The sequence below is a fragment of the Anolis carolinensis genome, chromosome 5 (assembly GCF_035594765.1).
Source record: "Anolis carolinensis isolate JA03-04 chromosome 5, rAnoCar3.1.pri, whole genome shotgun sequence".
Taxonomy (NCBI): domain Eukaryota; kingdom Metazoa; phylum Chordata; class Lepidosauria; order Squamata; family Dactyloidae; genus Anolis; species Anolis carolinensis.
Window position 1 is genome coordinate 1,768,403 of NC_085845.1, and position 22,235 is coordinate 1,790,637.

Here is a 22,235-nt window from a genome sequence, read left to right on the forward strand (position 1 = left end):
GTCGCTTGGGGCGCAAAACATACGGGGGTGCAGTCGAGACTGCTTTTTCTATTGATTAGTTGTAAAACATGATGTTTTGGTGCTTAATTTGTAAAATCTTAATGTAATTTGATGTTTAATAGGCTTTTCCTTAATCCCTTCTTATTATCCAACATTTTCGCTTATCTAACACTTTTATTTTTCAGTGATTGGTTTGGGCGGGGGCGCCAAAATTCTGTTCGCTTACACTTGAAAATTACCTAGGGCCGGCTCTGTTGAGAAATTTCCCTGTTGTTTGAAATTATGAAATAGAGCATTTCTGCTTGACATTTGCTCAACATAAGCCGACTAGGACACAACCACAAGGCTAGGTTGTGCAAATCACTGTGAACCCATTGAGACAGCTTATGTAAACAGTTATGACTTTGGCTTGATAGTATTTACCTAATGTGAACTATGGATGTTTTACCTGATTAAATGATTAATATAAGTTGGAGACAACTGTGTCAAAGGAAAATTCCATTGTTAGTCAGTAAAATTCCACTGTTAATTAGCCTTCTGCGCATGCTTGTAAAACGCTATAATCGGAAGTCCATCCCAATAGGACCGTGGTAGTTCTTACTCAGCGTGAGCTGACTCTGTTGCCACTATTTTGCAAATAGTAAAGTGCTGAAATTCAAATGTGCTGTCCGTCTCTTCCTTCGGCTGTGCCCAGACGGACTTGACAGGCAGATTTCCCTTACATTTGAAGCAAGTATGAATGCTGTCTTTGCAGGAGGGACATCCTGCTATAGTTTGCTAGTTTTCTTATGAATCTCTCATCAGGGTCTTAGTTTGTACCACAAGAACAAAGTTTCTGGAGTAGAACATCTCCTTTCAAAGCAAGGACCGCACAAGGAATCAGGAAATGACACTTTCAAACCAGGAACAGACATGTTTCAAGTGTTACATTGATATCCCATTCTTTCTGCGCCTCTTTCCGTCTTTCACTGAAGTGGGTCTTCTCTTTCCTTCCCACCCTGAGGCTTTGTCCTTCTCCATGGGCTTCTTCAACCCTTCATTCCCTTTTCTCCCTTAGGCTCCTTCCAGCTGGACCTGAACTGCATGCCGCGTCCGGCCAAGACGGCTGAGAAATGCGTTCCGGAGCTGCTGGATGGCCGGGAGAGGATGGTGTCCCTCTTTGAGCAGAAGACCGTCAAGGGCTGGTGGCCCTGCCTGGCCGAAGAGGGCGGGGAGAAGGTCATTGCGGTAGGCTCTCCATCTCTCTCTCTCTCTCGGAGCATCTACACAGCAGCATTAAAGTGGGTTTGCTGTGAGTTTTCCGGGCTGTATGTGTTGTGGTAATCTCTGAGCGGTTAGACTCAATTGAACCCTCTCTGGGGGAGATTCCGCCAAAAATGCACCAGAGTAGCAAAAGCAAAAGCTTTCAAATGCAACAGTTACTTACACGGGGCGAGCAAAGAGAAGCCTTTGTCTATTTAGGATTGCAATGGACTGCAGAATCTCAGTAAAAGTTCAAAAAGTATTTATTTAGGTAAAAATAACTCCATTGTAGATAGAAAGGCTTGGGAGCTGTGTAGTCTACTCTAGACTGGTTTCTAAGGAAAAATAAGAAAGGAAAAATAACAAACATCGAAATAGTTACATCTTGCCAGGAGAGATGGCAGGACGTGTTGTTAGCTTGAAGAACAAAGGGAGAGAGAGAACCAAAATGGTTCCAACCTCATGGTCCAGTTTATTGGGGCCATAAAAGACATTCTGACCAATGGGAAGTTAGTGTCCCTAAAGATTCACATTTCTACTAACTTCAAAGTAAGGGATGTGACGTAAACAGGATAGAGGGGAACACAGTAAAGCCTGTCTAGGCATGCTTTGGAAACAGGGAAAGGATTCTCTCAATCTAACTCTATCATCTATCTGACTACATCTAGACTTGAGTAGTCCAGGGTGATTCCCAACAGTATGGCCATGTTCCAGTAGCATTCTCTTTTGACATCTCACCTGCATTTATCAGGCATCCCCATAAGTTTGTTCAGAGGTCTGTGGGAATGAATAAAATCTGGTGACCAGTATTAAAAAACACCAGAATCAAGACATTAAATCAAGAACACTTCTCTGAAACAGGAGAACTCCAGACAGCAAGCAATCAAGTGCTAGTTAACACCGCCCAAGCACTTCCAGGCAGCAACAGCCAGGCTTTGCAACTGAAAGGCTACTCAGTGCTCAGTGTCTTATTGGACCCTCTGCTCACAATGGAGGCCCAGGTCTCTGCTGTGAGCAGATCTGCGTTTTTCCATCTACGTCAGGCTAGGCGACTGGCTCCCTACCTATCTAGGAACTACCTGGCGACGGTGATCCAGGCGACGGTCATCTCGAGGCTCGACTACTGTAACGCCCTCTACATTGGCCTTCCTCTGTCAGTGATCCGGAAACTGAAGCTGGTGCAAAAAGCGGCGGCTCGTCTTCTCGCCGGGGTGCCGGCGAGGTGGCGTATCACCCCAATTCTTCAACAGTTGCACTGGCTACCGATTGAGTACCGGATTACTTTCAAGATACTGGTACTAACCTTTAAGGCCTTACATGGTCTGGGGCCAGCGTACCTGAGGGCCCGCTTATCCCCCTACCAATCCCAGAGATTACTTCGGTCCGAAGACCAAAATGTGCTTGAAGTCCCTAACATACGGACTTATCATTTGTCTTCCACTAGGCAGAGAGCCTTCTAGGTTGTAGCCCCTCAATTATGGAATGCCTTGCCAGTGGAAACTCGAACCACCCGAGACTTACTTGCCTTTCGGAAAGCCTGCAAAACCTTGCTCTTCCGACAAGCGTTCAATGGGTGAAAGACTCGGGGCTATGTCTGTTTTTATTGTTGCTTTTATTGTTGCTTTTATTGTTTTTATTGTTATTTTAAAGCCAAGTGTATTGTTTTAATCTATTTTTGTAAACCGCTCCGAGCCAAACCGGGAGTAGCGGTATGTAAGTTTAATAAATAAAAAATAAAATAAAAATAACCAAACTGGCTAATTGCAACACTGACACTTGCTTCTAACAGGCAAGGATTCTTTCTCCCATCCCAGACATCATCTCACAGAGGGTGCCTCCAGGCAACAACAACCAGGCCACCTCTATGCAGAGACCCTCACTGATTGACTTTGTAGCTTCATGGCTACACAATGCTATTCAAGCTAGCTCATTGCAACATTCACACTTGCTTCAAACAGACAAGAGTTCTTTCTTCTACCCTGCACATTATTCCACAGGTGTGTGTGTATATATATGGGTGTGTGTGTGTGTGTGTGTGGGTGGGTGTATACACACACACATATACACACCTGTGGAATTCTCTCTCTCTCTCTCTCTCTCTCTCTATATATATATATATATATATATATACACACACACACACACACACACACACATATATATATATATATACATACACACTCCACTTGCCTCATTTCCAACAGACATCTGAACAAACTTCTGAGGATGTCATTAGCCACAGATGCAGGTGAAACGTCAGGAGAGAATGCAACTTGATCAATACAGCCCGAAAAACTCAGAGAAACCCAGTGATTCTGGCCATGAAAGCCTTTGGCTGTACATGGAATTAAAGCAGTTTGGTCCCACTTAACTGCCCTGGCTCAGGGTTAGGGAACCCTGGGGTGCTGGTGCCCCACCAGACTGCAAAACCCACTATTCCACAGCACTGAGCCATGGCGCGTGATAATAGAGCCATAGAAGGGATCCCAAAAGGCCATCCAGTCCAATCCTGTTCTACCAGGCAGGAAGGCACAATCTGATTCCCTCGACAGATAGCCATCCAATCTAGAGTTGGAACACAAGAACATACAGTCCAAGCCCCTTCTGTCAGGAAGGACACCATCAGAGCTCTCCTGACAGATGGCCATCCAGACTGTCATAGCATCCAAGAATTGGAAGGGATCCCCAAGGGCCATCTAGTCCATCCCCATTATGCTAGGAAGGAAGGCACAATCCAATCCCTCCCGACAGATGGCTATCTAGGCTGTCATAGAATCCCAGAGTTGGAAGGGATCCCAAAGGGCCATCTAATCCAACCCTATTCTGCCAGGAAGGATGCCATCAAAACCCTCCCAACAGATGGCCATCCAGGCTGTCATAGAATCCCAGAATAGGAAAGGTCCCTAAAGGCCATCCAGTCTAACCCCTTTAGTCTGCCAGGCACAATCTAGTCCAACCCCATTATGCTAGGCAGGAAGGCACAATCCGAGCCCTCCCAACAGATGGCCACCCTGCCTCTTGTTTGAAAGCCTTCTGAGAAGGAGCAATAATTCTGCTTTGTGGATATGGTCTCAGAGCGTGCTTGCTCTGTAGACTAGAATTAATGCAGCTTGACACCACTGCTGAGTGCTATGGGATCCTGGAAGTTGTAGTTTGGCAGAGAAGCTTCAAGGGCTTGCGGAGCTGCAACTCCCATCGTTCCAGAATTAATGCTGCCTTTGCCTTGGTGTCTTCTTCTGCAGGGGAAGCTGGAGATGACGCTGGAGATCATCAACGAACAGGAGCAGGAAGAGCGGCCGGCGGGACTGGGCCGGGATGAGCCCAACATGAACCCCAAACTGGAAGACCCCAAGTAAGAGGACATGGGGGAGCATGGGGGTGTTCCAGCTCAACGTGGTGAAATTGAGTTTGATTTTTGACATGTATAGTTTTTTGGTGCTTCCCTGGGCCGTTTGTGTCGAAAGAGAACCTGGGAAATGGAGAGCTGCTGCCTGATGGGGATTGTGGACGATAGACAGAAGCTCTTGCATGTGCCCATGAGCCCAGAGTCACCCTGCAGAATGATGCACCACTCAGCTTTGCAGAAGAAATAACACAGGAACTTTGACTAAGTCCAAGCGATCAACAGAACAGTGGTATTTACAACAGTCCCTCTGGTTGCTTACAGAAATCAGCAGTCGTGAGCAGTCCTTTCTTAGTCCATAAATCTGCTTCTGTGAAGATCAGCAGCAAACAAGGCCTCAGAAATAGCCAGGCCTTTCTGAGTACATAGCCATCTTCTTTTCAGCCAGTACTCAGAAGACTCACACACATATATGGAGAAACCTGTTCAAACCAGTTCTCCAGCAGCAGGACAGCAACAGTTTCAAACTGAGTCCCAGGTCCTTGCAAACTCAGCCTATCGGCTTCACGCATTTGATTTTCCTGTTAACGCACAGACAGTATCTTTGCAAACTATGACACTACCAACCAGGGCCGTAGCCAGAAAAAAATTTCGGGAGGGGTTTTGAAAATTTCGGGGGGGGGGGGGGGGTTGAACCCCTAGCACACACCTCTCCCCGCTACAAAGCTGTCAATATCTGCTTGAAATAGTGCCTGGAGGGACTCTTAATGTTTGGCGTCTCATAGATTTAGCATGGGGATTTGGTTAACCAGTTAAAATTCATGAGTAAACCAGGTTTTTTTAATAACCTGAAAAATTTCGGGGGGGGGGGTTGAACCCCTAAAACTGCCCCCTCGCTACAGGCCTGCTACCAACTGATTTACAGTCATGGATTGTTAATTCATTTTTCTCTAGCTAAAAAACCCCTACTAACCCAAAGACAGTGTTATGCTGAATTGGCCCAGGAGCTTTCATAATAATTTTGTAAGTTGTTGGCCATTGGCTTCATCTATAGGAAGTGATGTCAGATGTGACTGAGTCTCTCTTTGTGCCCAGGCGGCCGGAGACGTCCTTCCTGTGGTTCACGTCTCCCTACAAGACCCTGAAGTACATCCTCTGGCGGCGCTTCAAGTGGGTCTTCCTCCTCCTGCTCCTCCTCTTCGTCGCCTTGCTCTTCCTGGGCATCTTCATCTACGCCTTCCCGGTAAGATTAGGGTTTCGGGACAATAAGGACATATCGCTTCTTGTTGTGGGGTCTTGTGTGGTTTCCGGGCTGCATGGCCAATGTGCTCTAGCGGCATTCTCTACTGACATTTCACCTGCATCTGTGGCTCATGGCATCTTCAGAGGATCTGATGGTGCAAAGCAAGTGGAGCATATATGTGTGTGTGTGGAATGTCCAGGGTGAGAGAGAGAGAGCACCCTTGTCTGTTTGAAGCAAGTGTGGATGTTGCAATGAGCAAGCTTGATCAGCATGGAGTAGCCATGAAGTTTGCAAAGTCAATCAGTGAGCGTATCTGCATAGAGGTAGCCTGGCCTCTGTTGCCTGGAGGCACCCTCTGCTTGGAAGGTGTTAACTGGCAATTGGATTGCTTATGGTCTGGAATTCCCATTTCCAAGTGGTGTTCCTTATTTACTGCCTCGATTCTGGTGTTTCCTTCCTTGTGCCGAGGAGAGAAAGCGGCCTGCAAACTCCGTCCCCCTTGAACTACTTTAAGAGAGAATTGGGAGTGTTTATGGGGACGGCCCTACTGTTGCACCCCTAGGCTGCGTAGGCACCTCAAAACCACACTGGAGCCCCAAAATATAAGCAAATAAGCTGTTTATTGAAGGTTATAAGTAAGCACAAGCAAATATAGTTCAGAGTCAATAAAATGTGTTTAAATCCACAAGAGCAGTGTACTTGAAATCCTAAAGCAAGAGTCTAGGAAAGTCACTCAAAGAACATAGTCCAAACCAGATATCGAACTCATTCCCATGAAAAGCATCAAGAATAGTCCAAACAAGATTCAATTCCAAGGTACGAAACAAACTGGAACCACAGGAAACAAGACTAGAATGCAGGATCAAACTCCAAAGTAATCCAATGTAATAGAAATCCAAACGGCATTCTGGAACATTCAACTGGATTCAAAGGCAAAACAAGGCTGGAACTTGAAACAAAATCCACGGCTGCAAGAATATACAGGAACACGGAGCAAAGATCTTTCTCTCTTGAATTGCAATGTTGCCACCTCTGCTATAGCAGAGAATCATAGAATCATAGAATAGTAGAGTTGGAAGAGACCTCATGGGCCATCCAGTCCAACCCCCTCCCAAGAAGCAGGAAATCGCATTCAAAGCACCCCCGACAGATGGCCATCCAGCCTCTGCTTAAAAGCCTCCAAAGAAGGAGCCTCCACCACAGAAGAACCAGGCATTTAAGGAAAATCCAAGGTCTCTCTTTCATGAGAAAACTATTTCGCGCTATTCATTAGAGCGCTTCAAAAGGAGTTGTTTACTTTTCTGTAAACATTCTTGTTCCCTCCTTCAATGAGTTATCGCCTCCCTCCTGTCAAACTTATTATTTTCCTCCAAGCTAAAATGTCCATCTGGCACCTGGTGAACTGGCCTTGGCAGCAGAGAAGAATGTGGTTCAACATGCCTGCTTGCAACCATTCTGCCTTTGGTTCCAGAATCCACTGGAACAGACTCTGGCTGTGTCGCACCTCAGGTTAGCTTCACCTTGCTAAAGACACCAGGCCACACACAGAAAGTAGTCTTTTGTAGTTTATTTAGAAAATAGGCAAAAGATAGTTCATAAAAGGGTAAAAGTTCAGTTCCAAAAGATAGGTACAAAACCAAGGCTGTAAGCAATAAGTCCATGTTTTAGAGCCTAAAACAAGGTCCTTTTCATAGAAGCCAAAAGTCCCAGCAATCCGAATATAGCTTGGTACAGGAAACTTGGTAGAGGAAAGCAGACTTGCTTCTTGATCAAGCGGTGAAGTTGCATTGACAGAGATCTCCCTTTCAGCAGACTGTTTTAAAAGCATGACATAAAGGCATTCCTTTGCCCTTTGACCTCCCGTTTATTAGCTATTTGAAGACGTCTACGCAACCCTCTAAATTCCAGTCTCGTAGCCTGATGGAGAGACACGGCCTCAGAGTCAAGGCCACTGAGTGTGATGACTCATGGGCCATGTAGTCCCGTTCCTAGTACTATTGTGGCAGATGAAGAGGAAAACTTGGGTTTCCCACCGTTTCAGCCAGAATTGGAGCCCCTGCACCTGCAAGATGTTTGCCCACAAGAAGTCAGCCAAACAAGCCTTGAGCAGAAATCTCCCCCGTTTTCTCGCCGGGATAATTATAATCGAGATAGAGGCGCTAGGGAGGCGAATCGCAGAAGCGCCAGAATTGCTGCCAGACAATTAGATGATTAAGCCTATTTCCCTTGGGAAATCTTAAGGAGTCATGCATCTGGACACAGTATGGGTTTCGTTTCTTGTTCCCCAGGGAAAGTGTTCCTTGGCGGGAAAACAAGATCCTATATAGGTGTTTACCCGCAAGGAAATCCTTGCGGAGTCAATTCGTCAGCTTCGGGAGTGAGATCGTGTGTGGACTACGCTACTCCAGTTCCCTGTTTCCCGGACCTTGCCACGGACCTTGTTCTAGTTTCAAGCCTGCCTTGTCCTCGGATCTTGCCACGGACCTCGTTCTTGCTTCTTGCTTCTTGTTGCCACGTATCAAGCCTTGTTTGCCAAGAATCTAGTTTGCTTCCAGCCTTGTTGTCAAGCTCCATTGGACTAAAGGACCCTGTCATCTCCCCACACTTTGCTTGGCAAAGTGTGTGTTTCGGTTATTGGATTATAACTTTGGACTCTAATATCACATATTGGACATTGTTTTCCTGGACTATATTTGACCTTTCCTGAAAGGTCTACTTCTGAACTATATTCTTCACTTGTTTTTATTGACTTTATATATTCCTTTAATAAAGATATTAGATAGATTCTGGTCTCTGCGCATGGTTATTGGTGCTCTGCAGCCTGGGTCTTGACACTGAGCTCGTTAGTGTTACCAGGCGGGGGCAAAGAGCTACCCCCCCCTTTCTGCTTCCTGCACCTGAAATCCGTCATCAGAAACAACATCATCATTTCTTCCCATGGGAACAACGCCCTGCTCTTCATTTCCCACAACAGGAACACTCTGCACCTGGACCCTATCATTCCCAGCATCAGAGTCATCTTCAAATTTGTTGTCGAAGGCTTTCATGGCCGGGATCACAGGGTTGTTGTATGTCTTTCGGGCTGTGTGGCCATGTTCCAGAAGTATTCTCTCCTGACGTTTCGCCCACATCTATGGCAGGCATCCTCAGAGGTTGTGAGGCATGGATAAACTAGGCAAGGAAGGTAAATATATATCTGTGGAGAGTCCAGGGTGTGACAAGAGTCCTTTGTCAGTTGGAAGCCAGTGCTAATGTTTCAGTTAATCACCCTAATTAGCATTGGAAAGGTTTGTCTCTTGCCTGGGGGGCATCCTTTGTTCAGAGTCATTAGCCGTCCTTGGGGCTCCTCTGCCCTCAGAGTGTTGGTTCCCATCTACTATTTTGATTTTAGAGTTTTTTAATACTGGAACAAAGGATGCCCCCCAGGCAAGAGACAAACCTTTCCAATGCTAATTAGGGTGATTAACTGAAACATTAATGCTGGCTTCTCAGTGACAAAGGACTCTTGCCACACCCTGGACTCTCCACAGAGATATATTCTTTCCTTTCCTTGCCTAGTTTATCCATGCCTGCCATAGATGTGGGCGAAACGTCAGGAGAGAATACTTCTGGAACATGGCCACACAGTCCGAAAGACATACAACAACCCATCTTCAAATTCATCCTGAATGTGCTGAATTCCATCATTATGCACATATAACCCAGAATCCTCATCAGAATCACACAAAGGCACATCAGAGTCACATAAAGGCAAAGGCTGAGTCACAACAGGCTGCATCACCTTTTTCCATCACAATTATTGTGCTACTCGACCTTTTGCACTGGTCGCTCTTCCCCTGATTCCTGATTGATTGATATTACTCAGGACTCCTCCCTACCGTACCTAATGTGACCTTAAATGATTCTATTTACAAATTTGTTACCCATAATGTGCACCGTGCACCTTGCTTATCCACTATTGCAAGCTCATTGTTTTTAATTTGATGTTTTAATTTTGTGTTGTGTTTTTTAACCTATTGTGTATATTTTTTTATTGGTTTTTGTTTTTGTCCTTTGATGTTTTATATTTTATCATTGCTTGTATTTTGATTTTGCTGTAAGCCGCCCCGAGTCCCCTTCGGGGGAGATGGAGGCGGGATATAAATAAATTTATTATTATTATTATTATTATTATTATTATTATTATTGACACAACGACGTTGTATGACACAGCAAACAAGATAGACATGCTGGATTTCGTTTCACAAAACCACAAGTCGAACACTTCCCAAGTGTCTAGGACTGTGTGATGTATTTTCGGATGATGCGTGCAGATCCCAGCAGGGTGACCTTTTGCAGTTGGCAGATCGTAATTTTGTCAATGTCTATTGTTTCCAAATGCCGGCTGAGATCTTTTGGCACGGCACCCAGTGTGCCCATCACCACCGGGACCACCTGTACTGGTTTATGCCAGAGTCTTTGAAGTTCAATCTTGAGGTCCTGAGAGCGGCTGAGTTTTTCCGTTGTTTTTCGTCAATGCGACTGTCACCTGGGATGGCGACATCAATGATCCAAACCTTGTTCTTTTCCACAACTGTGATGTCTGGTGTGTTGTGTTCCAGAACTTTGTCAGTCTGGATTCAGAAGTCCCACAGTATCTTTGCGTGTTCATTTTCCACGACCTTTGCTGGTTTGTGATCCTTATTATTATTATTATTATTATTATTATTATCATCATCTCAGGCCCAAACCCAGAGTCCTCTGGAAAAGCAGGTGCAGGGACAATGCCTAGCTGAATGGGCCAAATCTCAGGCTCAGGCTCAGCTACAACACCTTATTTACTGCCTTGATTCTGATGTTTCCTTCCTTGTGCCGAGGAGTGAAAGCAGCCTGCAAACTCCGTCCACCTTGAACCACTTTAAGAGAGAATTGGGAGTGTTAATGGGGACGGCCCTGCAACGGTGCCTTCCTCGCCTGTGTCCCATTCGGATGCCTCCAAAAATGGAGAAAGCAGCTGCCCCTCTTTAATTGGGCCTTTCCCCCCACCCACCCACCCATCCATCCGTCTTTCCCATTTGCAAAAAGACACACACACCCCTTACCCAAACCCATCTGTGCGGCTTGCAATGAATGGCACAAAGCCCCTTCAATCCACCCCAGTTCAACTCGGAGACATGATTCATGCCGTGCAAGCCTGGGGCCGATAAGAGAAACAATGCGCCCACGCTTGACCCGCACATCACAAATTCTGGGGCCGGTCTATTAAAAACAGGCCTCTGAGTCGGGAAGAAGGTGGGCCAATGACCTGACAATGGGTTGCCTGATGGTTTGGGTGGGAGGGAAGGCGTTTTGGCCGGCGGCTTCCCCGCTCGAGGCCCAGACAGCTCCTCATCCATCTCCCTTCCCCGTCGCTCTCTCTCTCCCCGTTCACTGCAAAGCAGCCTGGAGGCTTTTCACCTTGATGGCTTTCCCAGGTATCTCCAGGTAGGCAGGGCAACGTACTTAAACAGGCGCCAAGGTTTGGACAAGGCACGTTGGGGACTGGGGAGACTGGTGACAATGATGTGGGCGATGGGATGGAAAACACGCTTATCACATTTGGAGCCAAGCTGGGAGGAGAACTTGTTAGGGATGTTGTTCTTAATAGAATCTTGGAATAATAGAGTTGGAAGAGACTACATATTTATCTATTTATTTATTTACAGTATTTATATTCTGCCCTTCCTTCTCAGGGCGGATCACAATGTACATATACATAGCAAACATTCAATGGCATTACACATACAACATATATAGACAGAGGCAATTTAACATTTTCCAGCTTCCAGCTTCATGAGGGTATGTTCGATTCCAGCCACAGGGGGAGCTGCTGCTTCACTGTCCACTTGTGACACCAAGTCCTTGATGGAGTACTTCCTCATTCTTCCGCATGATGCTGGAAGGTTTTATGGTGTAAATTAGTTAAATTAGCCTCCGCGCATAAAGTGGTACCTAAATTTCCTACTCAAGGGATGCAACTGTCTTTTATTTATTTATTTATTTATTTACAGCATTTATATTCCACCCTTCTCACCCCGAAGGGGACTCAGGGCGGATCACATTACACATATAGGCAAACATTCAATGCCTTTTAACATGGAACAAAGACAAGACAAACATAGGCTCCGAGGGGGCCTCGAACTCATGACCTCCTGGTCAGAGTGATTCATTGCAGTGATTCATTGCAGCTGCTCTCCAGCCTGCGCCACAGCCCGAGCCCAGGCTTTTGGTCTGCATAGGTCAACAGCAAGCTAGACTGTTAATGTTCAAGAGCTCAAGCCAACCCGGGCTGGACTCAAACTCATGACCTCTTGGTCAGTAGTGATTTATTGCAGCTGGCTACTAACCAGCTGCGCCACAGCCCAGTCCTTCGATATTTAGAGTGCATTAGACACTATAGAGTTAATGCAGTTTGAGACTGCTTCAAGTGCCAGTGGCAAAATGCTATGGAATCCTGCAATTTGTAGTTTGGTGAGGCAGAGATGGCTAAGGACCTTGCAAAACTATAACTTTCATGATGCCATTGCATTGAGCCGTAGCTCAAATTGCATGAAACTTACAGTGTCAGGCATTGGCCAATGTGGGCCCTCCAGGTGTTTTGGACTTCAACTCTCACAATTCCTAACAGCCGGTGTAGATCATAAAATCAGAGAATCATAGTGTAACCCCGTCCAACACAGGCTGTAACCCCACACCCTGTTTAGCCTTGCAACTGACCAGGAGTGCCTCTGTCTTGTCTGGATTCAATTTCAATTTGTTCGCTCTCATCCTGACCGTCACCGGTTCAAGACCTGAACAGGCTCCTTAGCTCTAAACCTTCATGCAGGTCATGAGTAAAGATGTTGAACAGACATGGGCCCAGGGCCAAACCTTGCAAAACTCCACTGCTTTCCAGGATGAAGTGGAAGCCTTGGTGAGCACCCTTTGGAACCCGTGTCACACCAATGTGCGGCAAGCACATTTCCCATCTCTTTGCTGCCCTTTCTTTGAGGCTCCCACCATCCATTCCTTCCTACTTCTTTGCGTCTCCGTCCAGATGGAGCAGCTCCAGACAATCCCTGGAAGCAACAGCTGCATCTTCTGGAAGAGCCCTCCGGAAAGGCAGAATGGGGCGGGAATCAATTAGGAGCCTCCTCCGTTCCATTGAGGAGACTTGCTAATGGGCCGTGAGGATGTACCTTGCGCTGGGCTGCCGGGTTTATGGGCCGAAGCACTCCCCGAATTGGAAGGCAGCCTTGGACCGGCTGGTGCGAAAAGGGGTTTATTTGGGTATCGGCTTCTCCCAATTAAATCCAGCCGGTTTGGAAGGAAACTCCCGGCCTGTGCAAATGCGTGAACTGGAGCTGGGTTTGGCAAGAGAACACGTAGTAGGTCTGTGTGATCAATTAAAAAAATATTTCAATGCTCATTATGAAATTAGGAGGTGGGTGGGGAAGTTGTTTCTGAAATTGGATAGGGTCTGTATCATAACGATAACAAGTCAACTACTTTTTCGTTACTTTTTGTTAAGTAATGGTGCCAGTGGGCTCATTTTTGTTGCGGATTGTAGATGATAAATGGAAGCTCTTACCTGCGCCTCTGAGCCCAGCGTCACCCTGCAGAACAATGATGTACCACTCAGGTTTGCAGAACAAATAATTCCAAGAGATCAAAAAGAACAGTGGTAATCGCAATAGCCCCTCTGATCACTTACAGGAGTCCACAATCATAAATAATCGTTTCTCAGTCCACAAATCTGCTTCAGAGAAGAATACAGTCCTGGTTCTTCTCCCTCTTTTCACAGCAGCAAACAGGCCTCAAAAATAGCAAGGCCTTTCTGAGTACAGAGCCATCTTCTCTCGCCAGTTCTCAGTCAGCACACACACTGAACCAAACTTGTTCGAACTGGTTCTCCAGCAGCAGAACAGAAACAGTTTCAAATCAGTTCCCCAGGTCTTTGCAGGCTCAGCCAATCGGCTTCATGCACTTCATTTCCCAGTTAACACACACATGGCACGGTGCCTTTGCAAACCATGACACTTTCCCCCTCATTGTTAGAGGTATTAGTATGTAACTTGCTACAATTATAGAACACATTGACCATTGTGAGCCCATCAGGTTTCAGAATGTTTCGCTCATTCTCGGATTTTTGGAGAATTTTCAGTTTTTACAAACAACATTTTTAAAACACAAACAAGAGTGATCTCCTTGAAATTTCTGTACAATGACACAAGATAACAGGGAATCCTTCTCCACAAGTTTCAGAAAGTTTCATACATCTTGGGAACTTTTAAAAAGTTTTGACAAAAACTTTGTTTAAAGCCACAACAGCTGTCTCATTGAATGTCTTTAACCAAGAGAACTTCAGCTTAGGGCTTTCTTCCCAGCCCAGCACAGATTTCCTTACTAGTCTTGAAATCTCGATCAGTCCTCCTCTTTGCAGATTCAACATCTTATTGGAAATAAACCAGCAGGGCTATAACTTGAACTGGTTTGAATATGCACAAATACACCAACAATATCAAAAAGATGTGCATACAGGATTTGAAGAAGAAAAGACAGACCTTGACAAGATACTTCAATCAAGAAATAAACAACTATCTAAGCTCTATAGTCTCCTGTTAAAATTACATACAGAAGATGAATATATCAAGGAGTGTATGGTAAAATGGGCCAAAAACATTGGCCGCTTGATCAGCTTAGACAAATGGGAATACCTCTGGAAAGTAAAAATAAAAATTTTCAGAAGCTATTCCCTTCTAGAAAATTTCTACAAAATGTTTTATCAATCCTATATGACACCTGTTAAATTAGCCAAAATGCAGCCACAATTTAAAAAAAAAACTTGTTGGAAATGTAAACAAACAACAGGATCATTTTTCCACATGTGGTGGACTTGTAAGAAGGCAAAAAACTTTTGGATTGGGATCCATAAAACTACTGAAAAAATATTAAAGCTAAAAATACCCATGCACCCAGAAATATTCCTACTAGGAATAACAGACAGATCACTGCTGAAGTCACACGATAAACTCTTCACCTTGATGACAATTGCTGCGAGAATAGTTTATGCACAGGCCTGGAAATTGGAGGAAACACCAGAAATGGAGGAATGGATCGTGAAAGTGATGGAGGTGGCCGAGATGGACATTCTGACAGGGTATCTCCAGTCAAAAGACCCTTCTGAGTTTAGGAAAGTCTGGGAGCCCTTCAAAAGATTTTTAGAAGGAAAGTGTTACGAGTCAGACGCCAGCCAATGTAAATAACTCAGTTTATTGCAGAACAACACAAAAGAGCCTAGAAAACAACAGAAAAGGGCTCAAAACACTTTCTCTTTAGTGTGAATTAACAATGTCCAAAAAGAACCCAAAAAACCCGAACTCGGGATATAATCTGGATTATCCTGGGAAATAATCCGAATTAAAACAAACTATGCCGAAAGGACTGGAAACTCACTCCACCTACTCGTTGGAGCTTAGCAAACGGAAGAAAGCAACCAGCAACAACCCGCAGTGACCAGCGGGCACTCTGCACACCAGAACGTTGTTGTGAAGCCAAACCGCGTTGTAAAGGAGAAGTCATAGCCGTCACATCTGGTCCACGTCGTTAGGGAGAAGTCACAGGCATCGAGTTCCAAACCGTGTCGTTAGGGAGTAGTCACAAGCACCAAGTTCCAATCCGCGTCGTTTGGGTGAAGTCTCAATCACCGAATTCCAATCCAAGGTCAACACAAAGAGCCAAAGCAACGGAGGCAAGCCGGCAGCTAATGCATAAAACCAACACAGGATAATCCAGCGCAAACCCACACAATGCCAGCCCCCCGTTGCCACTAAAAACCCGGGTTAACACTTACGTCCCAAAGCAGTCTTCCAAACACGTCTCTGAAACAGAGATCCCGAAAAGCACCCAACAAACACCTTGCCAATTGCAAGGTTACATTAGCAACAAACTTACTTTTATTTACAAGTCTTCCTCAGAACTTGAGCCCGCTAACGCCCTATCTACAGTTGAACCTTGTTGCTGCAAATCCTCAGCGGAGCTGGAGTCGGCCAACGCCCCACCAAACCCACCTCCAGCTGCTGCCCTTCTGCGATCTCTCCAGCCAGTCCACCTTCTATCCAAACCCACAGCTCCCCAGGATCCAGCTGTATCTTCTCTGTGCCATCCCTCAAACTTACCACTGCTTGTGGGTTCCTCACAAATGTCCCGGATCTCTTGAACCCTAGTCCAATCCATCTCTTCACTCCCAGAGTCCAATATCCCATCCTCCTGACTCCCAGCCCCATATCCCCCTTCAAAACCCTCAAAGGAATCATCGTCAGTGGGTTCTAAAAGTATTTCCCGGATTCTCTTCCTTTGCTGCTCCTCATTGGAGTCTTGCTCACGAGTAGTTTTCCTGCCACAACTAGTAGTATCTCTACTCGAAGGCTCCATCACAACAGAAAGACTATTTCAACATGGGGGTTTCAAATTTGACTATTATAAAATTTAATTTTCAAAAACAAAAAAAAAAGAAAAGAAAGAAAATACCAACCGCAGATGACTGGGTCCTCAAAGTATGGGACATAATACAGATGGACTGTTTGAGTCAAAAATGGAGCGACGGACAGAAAAAAACTGATTGGTCAGGTTTTAGAGACTTGATTAAGAATAGAAATACATTTTAATAGATACATCTGGTTTATAAGAATGTGTCAGAAATAAGTAGCTTGGATGGACAGAAGAACTGTAAATGATGAGTTTTGAACCCTGGAAAGACGGATGGGAAGTCGAACCACCTTTTTTCCTTTCTTTTTCTTTTTCACCCTCCCCATCCGCTGCTCTTTCTTTCTCCTTTCTACTATGTTTCATTCTTTTCTTTTGCAACACATTATGTTCCCCCACTTTCACTGTATTTAACGTTGAAAAGTAAGTAAGTAAGTAAAGTTTATTTGTATACCACCCTCTCTCCCGAAAGGGACTCAGGGTGGTTTCCAATATAAAATCAGCATAAAACATTGTACAATAAAACACTGAAACACTATAAAACACTATAAAAATAAAAAAAAACCCCATAACAATTGACTAAAACAATCACATAAACAGAAGCAATATAATCACTCAAATAACACATGAATCAGAGAAGAAGAAGAAGAAAAAGACCACTGGGATGGAGGAGAGAATGGAATCTTATATTCTAAGATGCTTTGGGGCAGAGGAATAAAGTGCAGTGTTTCAGGTCAAAGAGATGGCCTGTAACACCCCTAAGCAGCGCGAACGCTGGGAACCAACACGGAGGCCAATAAACAATCTAATATCTTTACTAAAGCAATAAAAGTTCTAAACAAAAATAAGCAGAGTATATAGTCCAGCAGTTGACCTTTTAGAGAAGATCAAAATTAGTCCAATATAATGAAGTTATATGTCCAGTATTAGAGTCCAAAGTCTATAATCCAAATAACCGAAACACACTCAAACTCTTTGGAAGTTTGAGTGGGAAAAGAGGAAGGTTTCACAGGGAGATTCTTGAAGTAAAGTCCAGAACAAGGATTCAAGGCTAGGCAAGGTATTTCGTGGTGGATCTGAAACGCAGTCTAAACTTGGCAAGGAGTGGGATGCAACTCCCAGTTTACTCGTGAGTAAGCGCACCGGAGGGCCGCTTGGAAGCTCAGGAACAAGAGACGATGTTCTTCTATGAACAGTCACGTTGACACCGTGATAGACAAAGCTCAGTGCAGAACTTTTATGGAAGAGCTCCCCCCAAGCAGGTGTTTGACTCCCCAAATCTTCCCAGAGAACGGAGCTGTTTCAACATCGTACCAGATGCCTGCCTCCCCGAAACTTCCCAAGGGAAACGGTTTAGTCACAATCGTCTCTCTCCGCTAATCTTGCGCTTCGCCTTAAAAACTGCTTTCGGGAGCGATGTGTTTTGAGAAAAGCCTTCCTATCAAACACCAAGCTTTCCGGAAAAACAGGCTCTGTTTCAAGGGTGTCCCTAATTGGCTTTGGCATGAAAATGTCAACAGGGGACATCTGGAAAGGAACAGAATCTTGCTGAAATGAAAAAAAGCCCAAATCCTCTTCAGTTTGATCTATGATGGCTGCGGGGTCATGGGCCAAAGGTCCCTGAGACATCACACAGCCTGTGCAACTACTAAAGCGATGGGCTCGGTTATCCAATAAAAAAACTCAATAAAATAATTTGTTTAAAAAACAAACAAACATCTTATTGGGACTCTGGTTGCTGCTAGGAAGGGACACATATAGGAAGCCTTCCTTTCTCCATGGACACCATCATGACGTGTGGAGGAGATGGGTCTTCACTGTGGAATGGATGGGCCACCCGACATGGAAGACCAGAGTTGGAGGGTGACTGCCTTAGGCAGACTGCCCAACTGCCAACCGGGCTTGGCAGTTGGGTCCATGGCAAGTGCCTTTTCCCCATGGGCACCACCCTGGATGAGGCCTTCACGTGGCGAGACGTGGGGTCCCCTTCTGTGTCCGCACTTTCTGGAATCCCGACCCTGTTCCAGGTCCTTCCCTCGGCCCTTTCCGTCAGGCCTGGCCGACTGTGATCCTCATTAGCAGAAGGGAGGCAGCTGCTTTGGCGCGTTAGAAAAACCTTTAAGTTATCGACAGTTGGATACGTTTTGCTGGCACCCGGGATTCGGTTTATGGACAACTTTCCTCTCGCTGGTTCACATATGGAAGAGATGAGAGCGGGGGGAAGCGTGTTCCTGGAAATGAATATCTCAGAAGCCCTCTCTGCTGCGCCAGTAAGGCTTATTTCTTTCACGGCATTAGATGTTTCCACATTAGTTGCTTCTAGCACCATTGTGATGGACTGGGCAGGTGTGGGAGGGACTGGGAGAGAAGCAGAAGGGTTGGGGATGGAGATCTGAGTGCAGCCAAAATACCCCAAAGGCACCAAACCCCGTCAATCTTGAGTCTGAGCATGGCCATTCTTCCATTAAAGAGATGTGCCCGACTTTGCAGCTTTGCAGGCAATTACAGGCATTGACAGGGATTTCTTTTCTTCATTAAGCGTTTCCTTCAAATCCGTTTTGCAAAATACCCAACTCATGCTTGCCTGTTGCTAAACGAGGTTTACTGATCAAACACACACCTCCCCTTGCAGAAGGAAGAGAAAGAGAAAGGCTTATCATTGCAAAATACATCCTTTAAAAAAAATTAATTGAAGGTGTTTTCTTTCTGTTTGCATCTCTGGTTTGCAAAAGCTCCAGCTCATTACATGCTCTTTCAGCCCTAAGCAAGATTTGCCCACCAAAAAGTGCACCAAAGCTGCAAAACGATTGTAATCGCAAAGTGCATCTTTAGTTCTTCATTAATATTTAAGTGTTTGCAATGATACATGTGGATAATAATACTTTATTTTTATACCCCGCCTCCATCTCCCCAAAGGGACTCGGGGTGGCTTACATGGGGCCAAGCCCGAATAAAAACAGCAAACCAAATAAAACAAAAAAGGATTACAGACACGCATATTAAAATTCAACACTCTAAACATAACCAAGATATAAAAAATAATCCCACTAAAACACGGATTTGGCACCCGGGTAGAGAAGATAAAAACGAACTGGGCAAAGTGCAACGAGTGAATATTATAGCACGAAGTAGAAGATTCAGTGCTGACGAGAGAGCAACTTGGGAAGGGGTGGGCCCTGTTATTGTAAACAATCTGAGGAGCAAAATAAAGAGCAATATATGAGGAGATGGCCACTGGTACAGGGACTATCAAGGGGAGGGGGGATTCATTCTCCAAAAGCCTGTTGGAAGAACCAAGTTTTTAGACTCTTCCTGGATGCTTTAACTGTGCAAGTGCAAACATGGTTTTCAGAGTCTTTGTGAGATTCTGGACTTTTGCAGTTGTGCCATTCTTATAGAAAAAATATATTAAAAAGGATGCATGGATGAAGAGGGGCAATGCACAGATTGGGAGGAGTTATGTCCTTGCAGCTGCAGTAAGCTAAAAGCGCTTTCAGGTTTCTAAAAGCACTTGCAGGATTGTTTGGTGCAACAAGACTGTCCAGATGTGCTCCGGTCTCAAATAAGACAGGTGTGCAACTCTAAAACCCATTTTGAGAGCCTTGTGTGATAATGTCCTTAATGCCCTGAAGACCTTACATGTCAAGCAGTGTTAGTAAGCTAAAAGTGCTTTCAGGTTTCCAGAAGTGTTTGCAGAACAGCTTGATGCAACAAGAGTTTCTATCTTGGTGTTCTGCAGCTCAAACAAAGCAGGCTTGCAACACCAGAACCCGTTTTGAGATCCTTGTGTGATAATGTCCTTAATGCCCTGAAGACCTTACATGTCAAGCAGCGTTAGTAAGCTAAAAGTGCTTTCAGGTTTCCAGAAGTGTTTGCAGAACAGCTTGATGCAACAAGAGTTTCTATCTTGGTGTTCTGAAGCTTAAACAAAGCAGGCTTGCAACACCAGAACCCGTTTTGAGAGCCTTGTGTGATAATGTCCTTAATGCCCTGAAGACCTTACATGTCAAGCAGCGTTAGTAAGCTAAAAGTGCTTTCAGGTTTCCAGAAGTGTTTGCAGAACAGCTTGATGCAACAAGAGTTTCTATCTTGGTGTTCTGCAGCTCAAACAAAGCAGGCTTGCAACACCAGAACCCGTTTTGAGATCCTTGTGTGATAATGTCCTTAATGCCCTGAAGACCTTACATGTCAAGCAGCGTTAGTAAGCTAAACATGCTTTCAGGTTTCCAGAAGTGTTTGCAGAACAGCTTGATGCAACAAGAGTTTCTATCTTGGTGTTCTGCAGCTCAAACAAAGCAGGCTTGCAACACCAGAACCCGTTTTGAGATCCTTGTGTGATAATGTCCTTAATGCCCTGAAGACCTTACATGTCAAGCAGCGTTAGTAAGCTAAACATGCTTTCAGGTTTCCAGAAGTGTTTGCAGAACAGCTTGATGCAACAAGAGTTTCTATCTTGGTGTTCTGCAGCTCAAACAAAGCAGGCTTGCAACACCAGAACCCGTTTTGAGATCCTTGTGTGATAATGTCCTTAATGCCCTGAAGACCTTACATGTCAAGCAGCGTTAGTAAGCTAAAAGTGCTTTCAGGTTTCCAGAAGTGTTTGCAGAACAGCTTGATGCAACAAGAGTTTCTATCTTGGTGTTCTGCAGCTCAAACAAAGCAGGCTTGCAACACCAGAACCCGTTTTGAGATCCTTGTGTGATAATGTCCTTAATGCCCTGAAGACCTTACATGTCAAGCAGCGTTAGTAAGCTAAACATGCTTTCAGGTTTCCAGAAGTGTTTGCAGAACAGCTTGATGCAACAAGAGTTTCGATCTTGGTGTTCTGCAGCTCAAACAAGGCAGGCTTGCAACACCAGAACCCGTTTTGAGATCCTTGTGTGATAACATCCTTAAGCCCATACATATCACGTGGCTGCAATAAACTAACAGTGCTTGCAGAAACTATTGGTGTCAAAAGAAGAATGGCTATCGTGGCATGCTTCAGTCTCAAGCAACATAGTTTTGCAATACCAGAATATTTTTCCAGAGCCTTGTCAGAGAATGTCCTTAAGCCCTTAAATGTGAAGCAGCGGCAATATGATAAAAGAACTTTCAGATTTCTGAAAAAGCTTACAGAAAGGATATGCAATCCACTTTCTTTGTATTTGCAAACAACCAGAGCAAAGAATCAGAATTAGTCACATTCAGAACACGGGCAGATACACTGAGTCACGCAGGAGAGAGGAAGATGGATTATTTCATCCTCCTTAGATAGCCACCTGCTGATAGGTCATCAGTAAGGGACGATGGCTGATGCAACCCCTTTGTAATAACCCTCACATGGTTATGACTCGGCCATTCCACACCCCCTTAGCTATTGCATAATAACATTCACAGTCATATCCAGGTTGTATCAATATACTACATATCCACCAAACAGTATTTTCTCTATGATTAGAAATGCTTTGCCATTTCTATCTAACACTCCCTTTCCCTTTTTTGAGTCAACAGTGACTGTGTATGTGTTGGGCTGGGACAGAAAGGGTCAGTTGATTAGAAGTGGACACAAGGAGGGCATTAAAGAAGTGGTGTCTTATGAGGTCAAATGACCTCGGTGCCCTGACCAATGATTGAATGATGCCTCAAAAGGGTGGCACTGCACTATGAAATTATAAAAACGAATAGTTGCACCCTCGGGGTTCCATTCTTGGGACCCTCGAGCACTCCATTCTCAGTTTTTCTACCTTTAAAAAAATTAAATATCTCTCTTTGAGATCAATAAACACCTGGTTGTTGCCTTCCACATCCAAACTTGGAATAGTAAAGTGTCTCTTATATATTTCTGTTGATGTTGCTCCAAAAGTTGTAAATGAATGACAGGCAGCTGAAACATCCTGATTCGAACAGTTCCTGAACAGATGTTGACTTTCCTTCCTTAAGCAA

At 44.8% G+C, this 22,235-nt stretch overlaps 1 protein-coding gene across 8 annotated transcripts in view; it reads left to right on the top strand.

The window, feature by feature from the left end:
- The window catches only part of dysf (dysferlin), a 312,999-nt gene that overhangs the window by 276,186 nt on the left and 14,578 nt on the right, over window positions 1-22,235 (top strand). For all 8 annotated transcript variants that reach the window (XM_062983273.1, XM_062983274.1, XM_062983275.1 and 5 more), the window contains 3 exons: window positions 1,058-1,227; window positions 4,485-4,594; window positions 5,681-5,828. In XM_062983273.1, coding sequence (XP_062839343.1) covers window positions 1,058-1,227; window positions 4,485-4,594; window positions 5,681-5,828 — 428 coding nt within the window. The remainder of the gene's footprint in view (window positions 1-1,057; window positions 1,228-4,484; window positions 4,595-5,680; window positions 5,829-22,235) is intronic.